The 12,559-nt window shown below is 50.6% G+C and overlaps 1 protein-coding gene across 1 annotated transcript; it reads right to left on the bottom strand.

Moving 5' to 3' along the window:
- Nucleotides 1-652: 652 nt before the first annotated feature.
- Nucleotides 653-9,016, bottom strand: INTS15 (integrator complex subunit 15). The gene is made up of 7 exons (XM_035132200.3): nucleotides 8,809-9,016; nucleotides 7,242-7,440; nucleotides 6,194-6,415; nucleotides 5,232-5,397; nucleotides 3,849-4,373; nucleotides 2,213-2,252; nucleotides 653-1,366 (listed from the first exon to the last, which is right to left on the bottom strand). Exons 1-7 carry the CDS (start codon nucleotides 8,961-8,963, stop codon nucleotides 1,168-1,170), a joined length of 1,506 nt encoding a protein of 501 aa, XP_034988091.3. The 5' UTR covers nucleotides 8,964-9,016; the 3' UTR covers nucleotides 653-1,167.
- Between the last annotated feature and the right edge of the window lie 3,543 nt (nucleotides 9,017-12,559).

Below are 12,559 nucleotides of genomic sequence, written 5' to 3'. Positions count from 1 at the left end.
TATTCCAGCTTGTCATTACAAGAAATCTATAACAAAGAATTAGTGCCTGAGTTTTCTTTTTTCCTCTGCCCAACCAATACCTTTTCCTTTTGTGCCATGTTTTAGATTGCTATCCTGAGGTCAGGGACTGTCTTATCACTGACATTTGTAAGTTGCTCTGCGAGTCTTTTTCTGCTGAAGAGCAGGATAAAAATGCTTTAAATAAAAATGCAGTCCTACCTGCCTTGATTTGAACATCCCCTTAACAGCAAAGTTAATTTAAGATTAAATGCCACACAATTTTAAGCTGTGATTTGTTGTTGTTTAGTCGTTTAGTCGTGTCCGACTCTTCGTGACCCCATGGACCAGAGCACGCCAGGCACTCCTGTCTTCCACTGCCTCCCACAGTTTGGTCAGACTCATGTTCGTAGCTTCGAGAACACCGTCTAACCATCTCGTCCTCTGTCATCCCCTTAACTAAATTAAGCTGTGATTTAGTTTCTGCTTTAAAACATGTGAAATATGTCAGATGGACACCAATATTTCTGAAAAAAGTATTTCACCCAAATTCACCCTGTGAAAGATACCAACCAGAGCAACAGAGCAATGAAGGTTCAAGTTTCACCTAACCAGCTGTAGACATGTTGAATAATGTAAGAGAAAGAAACCGAAGGCCAGTAAGCGTTGCTTTTTTGTTGTTGCTTTTACAGAAAATGCCAGACTGCTAATTTTGAAGCAAAAAAAGTCTGCAATTATTTTTTTGAAAAAAGTGTACTCGCACTGAAATCATACATATTCACATAAAAAGGACCCCAAGAAAACAGCTTACAAAACACAGCAGGGCTGCTCTCTCCAGACTCTCTTGCATAAGGAGGAGTTGCAAACAGATGTTCTGAGTGGAAAACCAGATCATGACATTTACCCTCCTGCGTAAAACCGTCATACTGGGTTGACAGCAAAAAAGAAAGATCCCATTCGTTCCAGTCAGATTAGCGTCTCCTCCTCATTCATACAAGATTATTTCTTTAAAAATAACAACTACCAGCCCCCTGTGCATCTTAAAGCCCAGGGCCTTCAAGGTCTCTCCTGGAGGAGGAATTGCACAGCCCCAGCAAAAAGTAAAGGTTGGTTCTCTCTGTAATGGGTGGAAAACACTCTTTCCCTGAAGAGAGGAGAAGTCCAGTTTCTTTAGCGGATCGGCCGATACGGAAATGCCATGCCTGGAATGAATGTCTGTACGGGGTGAGCTGGGAGAGCTGGAATTGCTGGGTGGGCTGCATGGGTGGGATACCCCAGGGGAGGTGTGTGGATGGGGGGGTAAAACCCAGGGGGCAAAGCACTGTGGGTGGGCTGCTGGACTGGACCCGAGATCACCAGCTGGAGCAGGCTGCAGGAAGAAGAAGGAGAGAGACAATTGTGGGTGAAGGCAGCTGGCCTGCTGAGGAACAGGATTCTACAGCGACACGAAGCAGCGCCTACTGGATCAGGCCCATGGCCCCTTTAGTCCAGCATCCTGATCTCACTGTAGCCAACCAGGTGGGAAACCCAGTAAGCAGGATTTGTGCACAAGAGCCCTCTCCACTCCTGTGGTTTCCAGCAACTGGTATTCAGAAGCATCACTGCCTCGGACTGTGGAAGCAGAGCCAAGTCACTGTGACTAGTAGCCAACGATAGCCCTGTTCTCTAGGAATTTGCCTAATCCTCTTTTAAAGCCAGCAAGGTTGGCAGCCATCACTGCCTCCTGTGGGAGGGAGTTCCGCAGTTTAAATCCGTGCTGGATGAAGGAGCACTTTCCTTTTGTCTGCCCTGAAACTTCCAATGTTCAGCTTCACTGGATGTCCATGAGTTCCAGTGCTAATTTAGGAGAGAGGGAGAAAAACATTTGACTCTCCTGGCAGCTAAAAATGGCCCTGTTTTCATGTACAGAGATGGGATTCAAGCACCCACAGTGGTGTCCTTGAACCATTAGAAGTAAGGAAGCCATTTGCAAAGCAGGGGTGTATATGGATTGCCAGCAGGGTGGCGCTGAGTCCTGGCTGTCCTTGTCACAGACAGACAGTAAGGTGGGGGGGAGAAAGAGTTGGCTCCCCCGCACTTTTGTCATTTTCACTTTCCTGTGGAAGCACAGCTTGCCAATTTACACCTTTCTGCTTTTGTGGGTGTCTCTTGGACAATACTTCTAGGGAGGGCACAGCGGTTTCAGTTCCGTTGTAAACACAGAGCACTGACTTACTTGTTGTGCGGCAGTCTGGCGCACACCGTCCTCAGATCCTCTGGAAGGAGAGAACAGAAGAAAATGGAGGTGGAAACAGCAAGACAAAGGGGAAAGCTCTCTCCTGGGGGGGGGGGGGCTCTGAACTCTCGCTCAGCTTCTCCATCCCAGACCCATGGGGAGAGCTGCTCTTCAATAACACAGCAACCCTGGAGAAGCGAGTTGTGGAACTGTTGTGGCAGAATCATAGGGTTGAGAGGGACCCAAAAGACCATCTCTTCCAACCCTATGCAAAGCAGAATGACAACTAAAGAATCCCCGATAGTTTCGACCTCTGTTTAAAAACCTCCAAGAAAGGAGTCCTTCCGTGGGAGTCTGATTCCACTGTCAGGAGAGGCATGCCTGGAAATTCACATCCCTGTCCTGAACAAGGAGGGGGAGAGATTAGGAGAATTGGGGAGCAAGAGCACTAGGGAGAGTCACAGAGGCCGCCGGTCAGCTGTCGAACAGCGAGCAGGACCCCCTGATGTTTGGTTCCAATCCTGATAAATCAGCAGAAGAGGAAGCAGGTGCGTTGCTGGCTGGGATCCACTTTTACCGTACAGTGGACCCTTGGGTTATGTTACCTTCAGGTAACGTAACTTTCGGGTTGCGAATGTGGCAAACCCGGAAGTGTATACAGTACTTCCAGGCTTCGCCCTCCGTGCGTGTGCAGAAGTGGCGCCTCTAGATGTGGACTTTTCGGGGTACGTACGGACCCCCGGAATGAACTACGTTTGTATCCGGAGGGTCCATTGTTATTTTTTTACTATCAAAACGTGTGACCTGCCCTTCTTCCCCAAATGGTGTCCAGGGCAGCTAGCAACATAAAACCCAACAAAACCACACACAGGGCGCAATTGTTAGAAACCCCTTCAAAGGGTGAGGGAAGGGGATGATTCTTCCTTTCCTCTGGCAGGTGAGAGTCCCAGCCAGATGGCATTCTGCTCCCTGGGCACTTGGGAGGGATCGGGGCAGGGAGCTGAGAGATGGTCAAGTGTGCCCCGAATGTGACCCACCGTCACACACAGAGAACCAGGGCTGATGCAAAAGGGGGAGGCAGCCCAGCTCAGCAGTTTATCTGCACAGGCCCCCAGACTGCAGAGGGCGTGACCTCTGGACAACAGCCTCTCCACCTTGGCTGGATTCATGCTACACTGGAGGAGAGGGCAACAGCCAGAGAGCAGGGGCTTAGCTGCTGCACAAGTGCCAGGGTCAATCCCCGCCGTCTGCAGTTGAAAGGATCAAGTAGCAGGCAGCATTGGGGAAGATCCTAAAAAGTGGAGCAGGATTCCCCACCATGTGCCGCTTCCCCTCTGGATATTTAGACTCCCGGACACCTTGGCCAACGGTAAGGGATGGTGGCGGAGGAAGAAGTTGCAGCCCAGCAATATCTGGGAGGAACCACACTGAGGAAGTCTGGAGTAGGCAATTCTGGCCCAGATGGACAAACACTCTGACACGGCCTAGACGGCTTCTATTATCTCTCTGTGCAGCTCCTTGAATGCCCAAAGTCTCCTCCCCACCTCCTTGCTACTTCCCCGCACCTCCCGCCTTGCCTCGGCATAGTCTTCCGCCGGCTTGCGCGGGCTCACTGGTGGCTGCCCCCAGCACCTACCTCTCGTGCACAGCAGCGCTCCTGACGCCATGGCCACTTGCAAGGCCTGGGCCAGCCGGTCGAGAGCCAGCTCGGTCTCCTTGGTGGCGTTGAGGGGGTTGAGTTCATCAGAGAGCCTGCTCATTTCCTCCACGAGAGCCACCACGTGGTCGAAGGGCACCAGCCCCAGGCGCCCGTACAGGTTCTTCTCCGTCAGGTGCCCCTGCAGCATTATCAGGACCTGGAGGACGCTGAGGTGCAGCTTGGAGTACAAGGGCTGGCAGCCCTTGTCCAAGATGGTAGTCGGGTCCTTGGCAAGTTTCCCTCCCGGGTGGCCGTTGGAGACGGGGGGCTTCCTCCGTTTGTAAGCCAGTGGAGCTTTCACGCACCAGCGGATCAGGCCACTGAGCGGTGTGAGCTCCAAGAACCCAATGGGCAGGCTGGCCGCGATTGGCGTGTTTAGGAAGGTGATGAGGATCAAGCGGGGGTCCTCGAAGATCCAAGACACAACCATTTCCAGCAGGTCTGGAGGCGGGATGAGGTCATCTGGAAAAGAAGGGGAAGCCAGCTTTGGCGACCATAGAAATGGCGGGACTGGAAATTGCAGCTGGGGCTCGCCAATGCTTGGCACTGGAACCGGAGCCTCCCACACCCGAGTGTGGGCTGCAGGCTGCTAGGAAAGGGGCATGCTGTAGATCAAGGGCATTCCAGGCTCTGTCTCTTCCCAAGAGAGTTGCTCAAGTGTTTTCACATTTATTTTAGAACCAGCAGCCTCCCAGCATAGGCTGGGAATTCAAAGGAACCCAAAAGATCAGTGTAGTTTTCAAAGGTTCAGTCAGCCATCTGGATTCAAAATGATGTCTCATTGTATCCAGACACAAAAACCTGCACCTTGATCACATGTAAAATTTGGTTCCGATATCTAAAGAAACATCCAAATGCACTGCAAACAAACAGCTTTCCAAAATATTGTTGTTTGTTGTTGTTTAGTCATTTAGTCGTGTCCGACTCTTCGTGACCCCATGGACCAGAGCACGCCAGGCACTCCTGTCTTCCACTGCCTCCCTTCCAAAATATATAGTAGATTATTTGAAACATTCGTATCCCACCTTTCGACAAAAGGGTCAAGGCAGCTCACAACATTTAGAACACAGCAACTGCACTGCCAAAAACAAAACTTGAGGAGATAAAATCTAAATGACAGAGAGCTTTAAAACCAGAGCTATCACATACCAAGCAAAGCAGCACTGAAAATACCTGGAGAGTCAATCATACACATCGTAGTCTCTGACTCTGGCCCTGCCCTGGAGTAAAGTTGCACATGCACCGATCTTCATGTATCATGTCTTGTGCCTTTTCCAATGGCATTGGGCAGCTTCCGGCGCTTCATTTGGAGGAACTTACCTGACGACATGTCGTACAGCATGGTGACCGATGTAATGAACTGGCAGCAGAAGCGAGGACTGGCACTGAAGATCTGCTTGAGGGTCTGGACGGAGCCTGGCACTAGACTGCAGTAGTCATCAACCAAGGCTTGGGCCAGCCGCATGCAATAGACTGCTGGCGTCCGCTGCAAAAGAGACGCACGATTAGCCACCAAGAGAAACTGTGGGGAGCAGCGTCGACGAAGCCACACACAGCTTGGCTCCAGCAAAACGTATGAAGGCATCAGTGCGAGTGATGCTGGCTGCGCCCCAAGCTTGTTAATAGCCTTGAAGATGAAGAGTTCAAGGATCTGCAGCCCCTAAAGGCTCCTGAGTGAGCCCAACAATCACGGAATAAGAGCACTGGTCCTTCAAAGAGGATCAGACAAACTCACGGAATATAAGGCCATCAATGGCAGATGCTAGGAATCACAAGTGGGGAAGAGCTGCTGCTGCTGCCCTCAAGTCCAACTTGCAGGCTCCCTGTAGGCACCTAACTGGCCACTGTGAGAACAGGATGCTGGGCTAGATGGGCCTTGTGCTCAAGCAGGGCTCTTTTCATGGGTGATGGGAGCTGTAGCGAAATACTGGAAGACCCCACGCTCCTAGATTTGGTGCCTTTCTGAAAGGTGCACCCCAGCCCAAGGCCCCATTCTGAATTAGAAGCTTTGCAAGAGCAGTATGAGGAATGCTGTGCAAAGATGTGACCTGGACAAAGAGGTCATTCTATCTCATGTTTCTGCATATATGCCAGCAGGGTAGGGTCCAATTCAGCCTTGCCCAATCCGATGCTGTCCCCCCCCCCCCCCCGGGCAGGTGGCACAGTAGTCCCCTTGCTGAAATGAAGCAGGTCTAGATCTGGTCACTGCCTGGATGAGAGGCTGCCTGGAAGCTCCTCTAGGAGGGAAGGCAATGTCACATGCATCTGGGGTAAACTCTCACCTGCAGCCACGAAGCTGCACACTCTAGGACAGGCACTCTGCACACAGCTACCGCCATCGAGACGAGTTTCCCCAGCAAGGCCATTCTGCTGTCATCCGTCTTGTTCCCTTGCGGGCTGAAAAGGGAGGAGAAAAGGATCTGCCGGACAGAGTCCTTGCTTTGCTCCTGGAAATAATTGCACATGATCTCCAGTAACTGAAGCTCCTGCAGTGAGTTCAGCCTCTGAAAGAAAGGGAAAGAAAAGTCTGTGAGCCAGAGCCAAAGCGCCCCCACCCCCCGCAGGAGGGTCCTTTCCAACCACATCCCAGTCATCACCCAGGCTGGCATTATAGCATCAAAGAAAACAAGAGGACTCTTTTCATATGTGTATCTTGACCAAAGACATTTATTTGGCTATTTCATATTTAAAAACACTACCCACCAGTTTTCCTGGGACAAATGTTAAGATAGCTGGCCGGTAATGCCAGGATCTCTCTGGATGGCCAGGGATTGTGGGAGATGTCATCCAAAATACCTGGAGGGCCACAGCTTGAAATCTCCCCTATCTGATTTTCACAGAATAACCTTGGAACTACTCCGTCAGATCAATGACCTACCTAGTCTGACTGACAAACAAGAAACCTTGAGGAGTAAGAGTTGGTGCCCCCTCTATCTCAGTGAGGCCCTCCTCAGCAATGGCACTGGCTATCCTTTTATGATATGGCACTATACAATTATTATTTTTATAAATAAATAAGGTAAATAAAAATAGGATACAGCCAGCAGGACAGATGTTGAGCTCCGTCTTCCCCAACAAGGTACTTTGACAGATGAGCAGGTTGCACACCTATTAATCACCTGATTTCACCTTTGTGACCCCGCTTGACCTCTAGCAGAGTTTGCAGGCCTGGATGCTCCCCACCACTATTCTAATCAGACACCAGCCCCACGTGAGATGGCGGAGAGATATCCTCAAGGGTGGCTCCTAAAGGCAATTATGAGGCCCCAGGTGGAGAGGAGCAATGTTGGCTACGTGACCCTTGAGGGGGCTTGATGTCCAACGACCTACTTTAGGTGGGGAGTTGCGCTCCTTGGGAACCTGGAAGATGAACTCCTCCAGAAGCTCGATGGGGCCTTTGTCCACAATGGGGAGCGGCACGTTCTGTAGCTGGCTGCTGAAGTAGATGTCCAAGTGGTAGAGCACTTCCTTGGCGGCGCTCAGGGCATCCCGGCGGAGCAGCGAGTGGCGGATGTCGCTCATGGTTTTCCTGCAACAGCAGGTCCACACGAAATATATATATAAAATTGTCCAATAGCACCTTAGAGACCAACCAAGTTTGTTCTTGGTATAAGCTTTCGTGTGCATGCACACTTCTTCAGATACACAGGAGGTCCACACATTATGCTTCGCAGCTTTCTTTCTAAAAGAGCTAGAGACTTCCTTTTTTGAAATGAAAGCTCGGAGTCTGGGGCCTTTCATTGGTGCAATTGCTCCAACAACAACTCCTTTATAAATACGGCCATATTGGAATCCCAGCGATTCCTACTACTGTATGTAGTGTCCAAACAACTCACTTATCAATCACAGCTCTGACTTCACTCATTGGCTAAAATCACTGACAGGAACAGCCAGGCTGGTCATTTAATGTAACCTGGTTTTAAAAAGTGCACATTATGCTTCATAACTTTCTTTCTAGAAGGGCTAGAGCAGGGATTCCCAAACTAAGGCCCAGAGGCCGGATGCGGCCCAGTCCCACCCCCCAAATATAGTCCGGCCCCCCACAAGGTCTGAGGGACAGTGGACCGGCCCCGTGTTGAAAATGTTTGCTGACCCCTGGGCTAGAGACTTGTTTTATATTTTTAATGAAGGCTCAGAGTCTGGTACTGCTTTTTGAGGGTGCCAATTAAGTTGGTGCCCCCCTCCCTAATGGGCCAGGCCTCCACTGACTTTAATTAGGGAGCAGGAGAAAGGAAAAGTGGAAACAACACAACAGGCCAATATTAGAATTCAACAAAACCAGTTCATTGTTTGTAGTCATGTTCAAAAGTACCCTTCTCAGTTAACAATGCAGGGGACCCAAAGAATCCACCAGGGCAGAGGACTACAGGAATGAGGGGACCTTATTGATTATCATTATATTTATGCATTTCCCCCTGACAGGGATTCAAGGCAGCTTGCAGATAAAATAGGAACAGTTAAAACATAGAGGTTGGGGAATAAAATAATAATAATTAAGCATTAATAAAATTAAAGCCATATACGTAGAATGAAAGATCCATTAAGCACATCCAGAAAAGTGCAATAAATGCAGCTCAGTCGGCGCCCTTATTTACCCCCTGCCCCCCCCCACCTTCTATCTTCTCCCACAGGGTGCCTTCCAGACATTGCTGGACCACAATTCCCACCAGCAGGGCGCTAATCTGGGGAGTCTGGCCTACACGGCCCGACTAGTTTTCCTCCTGACAGTCCTGACCGGAGATGCTCGAGAACCGGAACGCGGGACTTTCTGTCCTGACTCGACCCCGCCCAACACGGGTGTCCGGTTCACACGTGCAAAGGGCCCGCCCTGACGCGCCACCCCCAACGACTAGGGCGACGTGAATGGTCGCGCCGTCCCGGGCGGCAGCGGCCTCACCTCTTCGCCCGCCTCCCGCCCCAGGAGCAGCTCCTCCGAGGGTGCCTCAGGCCGCCATGTTCGGGCCGCTGTTGGCGCTGCTGCCGCGGAGGCAGGATAGGGACGGCGGCCCGCGAGGGCCAAGATGGACGGCGTAACGCGGCAGCAGCGGCCATTGGCAGGCTCGCCTCAGAAACTGACCAATCCGAGCGCAGCGCTGCCTACTGGCTGCCCGGGGCTGTGCAGGTGGGGGCGTGGCAGGTCACTTCGGTCACGCCCCCATCCGGTGGCTCGGGGCGGGGCGGCAGTTGCCATTCGCCGGGGCGGCTCAGAAGCTGCCCAATCCGAGCGCCGCGCCGCGTTCTGGGGTCGGAGCCACGCCCCTTCAGGAACAGCTGCTGCAGCAGGCACCTGTGAGTGGCTGGGGAATTTCCCAGCCCGCGTCCCCCATCCTCGTCTCGTCGGAATGCCTTAAGATGCGTGAAGTTGAATGGTCGCGCATCTAGGAAGGGCAGGGGACTAAGTCTTGCAGCAGCACATCGTGAAGCTGTGGGATTCGCTGCCGGAAAACGTGGAGATGGCGGGCACCGACGTCGATGGCTTTAAAAGGGGCTCCCGAATTGCTGTTTCCCTGCTAACGGAGGCCGAAGCTGTCCACGTGGCTACTTGTACATTCTTCCTCCAGGAGAAGGGGCAATATATGCCCGGGTCCCATTTGCTTCCCTTTGGCACTGCGAGGAACGGGATGCTGGGCTTATCCAGCAATACTGTAGCCAGGCTGTCCCGGTGTTCTTTGGCGCAGGCGCAGCCCCCAGTATCAAAACCTTTATAGCTACCGATGCACAGCTTTTGAAATTACGTACAGTCCGTATAGTTAAAGCTCTGGTTTTCCCAGTAGTGATGTATGGAAGTGAGCTGGACCATCAAGAAGGCTGATCACCGAAGAATTGATGCTTTTGAATTATGGTGCTGGAGGAGACTCTTGAGAGTCCCATGGACTGCAGGAAGATCAAACCTATCCATTCTTAAGGAAATCAGCCCTGGGAGGACAGATCCTGAAGCTGAGGCTCCAATACTTTGGCCACCTCATGAGAAGAGAAGACTCCCTGGAAAAGACCCTGATGTTGGGAAAGATGGAGGGCACAAGGAGAAGGGGACGACAGAGGACGAGATGGTTGGACAGTGTTCTCGAAGCTACGAACATGAGTCTGACCAAACTGCGGGAGGCAGTGGAAGACAGGAGTGCCTGGCGTGCTCTGGTCCATGGGGTCACAAAGAGTCGGACACGACTAAACGACTAATCAACAACAACAGTTTTTCCTACCATTTCCTGCAAACGGTTAAACTGTGGAACTCCCTCCCACAGGAGGCAGGGATGGCCACTAACTTGGAAGGCTTTAAAAGAGGATTGGACAAATTCATGCAACATGGCTTCGCTGTGCCTCCATGGTCAGCCGGAGGAAGGTTTCTGAATACCAGTTGCTGGAAACCACAGGAGGGAAGAATTGTTCTTGTGCTCAGATTCTGCTTTTGGGCTTCCCATTGTGGCGTCTGGCTGGCCACCAGAGCTGTAGCTACCCCTAGGTGATCTTGTGCCCCTGGCAGAACTGTCCAGATTGTGCCCTCTAGCCATGGACAAATTAGCTCTTCTGTCTGCCTCTCCTCCAACCCCCCTTCAATTCACCATCTATTAAAAACCTTTTCTTATGAGGCAATCATCGATATTTTTATTTAGAGACATATTTATGGACATATTTTACAGCTGATTTTGTGCCCCCCCTCACTTGCACCCCTGGCGGGGGCCCACCTTACCACCCCCTAGCTATTACCCTGCTGGCCACTGCAGCCAACCAGGATGCTGAATAGATGGCCCATTGGTCTGATCCAGCAGGCTCTTAGGAGTTTCAAGCCAGGTTCATAGAGGTGTGTGGGGGGGGGGGTTGTCCTCATTTTTGACAATCACAACAGCCCTGTAAGGTATAAACAACTAGCTCCAGGCTACCTAGCCAGTGCTGGGATTGAAATATGAGCTACACTGCAGGGTGGATGAGGGGTGTGTGTGTGTTAAGCAAAGGAAGTCCATTCCCCATCCCAGAGTAGAACCTATAAGTTGCTTTTATGTAGGGCCAGGGTTCTCTTCACCACATCTCTCATTCGTTTGTTTAATTATTTTATTTCATTTTAAGCCCTCCTGTTCACCTCCCTTCTGTTTCAGCAGCTGTTTTATCTTCTCCAGAAAGGCAGCACTCATTTGCAGTCTTTGCTTCACCCGTTCAGTGTCGTGCAAAATGAACTTTGGGTGAGCAGGCTCAGAGAGCTTTATCTTCTGTCTGGCCCCTAATAATAATAATAATAATAATATTTTATTTATACCCTGCCCATCTGGCTGGGTTTTCCCAGCCACTCTGGGCGGCTTCCAACAGAAAAATAAAACACAGTAATCTATTAAACATTGGTTACAGGTAGGTAGCCGTGTTGGTCTGGGTCGAAGTAAAATAAAAAAATTCCTTCAGTAGCACCTTAAAGACCAACTAAGTTTTTATTTTGGTATGAGCTTTCGTGTGCATGCACACTTCTTCAGATACCTGTTAAACATTGAAAGCCTCCCTGAACAGGGCTGCCTTCAGATGTCTTCTAAAAGTCTGGTAGTTGTTTTCCTCTTTGACATTTGTTGGGAGGGCGTTCCACAGGGCAGGCGCCACCACCGAGAAGGCCCTCTGCCTAGTTCCCTGCAACTTGGCTTCTCGCAACGAGGGAACCGCCAGAAGGCAGAATGACACTGAATGACACTCTCAATAAAAGTTTCGTGCCTCTTTGTCTTTGCTACAGAAATCCACAATTGGGCAATATGGCACTGCCCCTTTATTTGGACCAACTCACAATATCTCAAAATAATGGCAAGCATTTTTCACCAGGCCAGATATTACTTAAGGTAGGAGCTGTAACATTTTGCCCTGATGAGGAGATCTAGATAACCTGAAAGTTTGTCACTCTTTTGTGGCATTTGGGTTGGGATTTTGTGACAACTGAGTTGCCCAATTGTGGATTTTGGAATATTTCCCCCCTTCTTCATATGGACTAACATGATCGTCTTTACTTTTAATTTGTTCTCTCTCTTATATTATCACGTTGGTAAAATAATCCAGTATGATAAGAAGGGAGGAAGGGACTACAGAAGGGAGGAAAGACTAAGGATTAATTCTTTCACAAATCCGGAGTGGAGCCCCTAAGAAAGTGGATGGGACCTGGTACGCCTCCTTCCATCAATTCCTGCAGCCCAGCTGGTGTCAAGCGCATTGCTCTGCTTTCCTTTGGACCACATCAGCGAGGTCTTGTCATTTGGGCCACCCAGGACCTCTGACACACTGTCCAGGTTTGCACGCCCGAAAAATCACTTTGGTGTTGCTAATGCAGCAGTTTGAGGCACACTCCATTGCCTCTCAAACGGATGCCAAAACATAATAATAATCCAGTGGAGATCATTGGTACCTTGTTTGAACCCTGATGTTGGAGGGGACAAGATTGGGGAGACAGGATAGCATTGAGCAGGGCAGTAGGAATGAAGGGGACACAGATCTGACTCGAGGGGGTACAGTCCCTCAAAGGATCCCTTTGTGGCTGTTTGGGCTTTCAGCCTTGTCAAAATTACAGGCCTGGGCTGCATGCAGGGGCACAGAGACACGTTCAGTGCCACCCTCCCTGCTTTGCAGCGCCAGCTCAAAAGCCACACAGGTGCCTTTCAAGGCCAGAATAAATCCTTGGTGATAAAAGA

Source organism: Zootoca vivipara, chromosome 13 (genome assembly GCF_965207765.1).
Source record: "Zootoca vivipara chromosome 13, rZooViv2.hap1.1, whole genome shotgun sequence".
Taxonomy (NCBI): Eukaryota; Metazoa; Chordata; class Lepidosauria; order Squamata; family Lacertidae; genus Zootoca; species Zootoca vivipara.
This window is presented reverse-complemented; position numbering and strand designations above follow the sequence as displayed.

What these genes read in the sequence shown, in the direction of transcription:
- INTS15 (XM_035132200.3), bottom strand. Translation starts at nt 8,963, where the DNA reads ATGGCCGCTGCTGCCGCGTTACGCCGTCCATCTTGGCCCTCGCGGGCC. An exon ending in AGCGCTGCTGTGCACGAGAG is followed by an intron (nt 2,253 to 3,848) that starts GTAGGTGCTGGG and finishes CTCTCCTTCCAG; the next exon opens with AGGATCTGAGGACGGTGTGC. An exon ending in GCCAGACTGCCGCACAACAA is followed by an intron (nt 1,367 to 2,212) that starts GTAAGTCAGTGC and finishes TTCTTCCTGCAG; the next exon opens with CCTGCTCCAGCTGGTGATCT.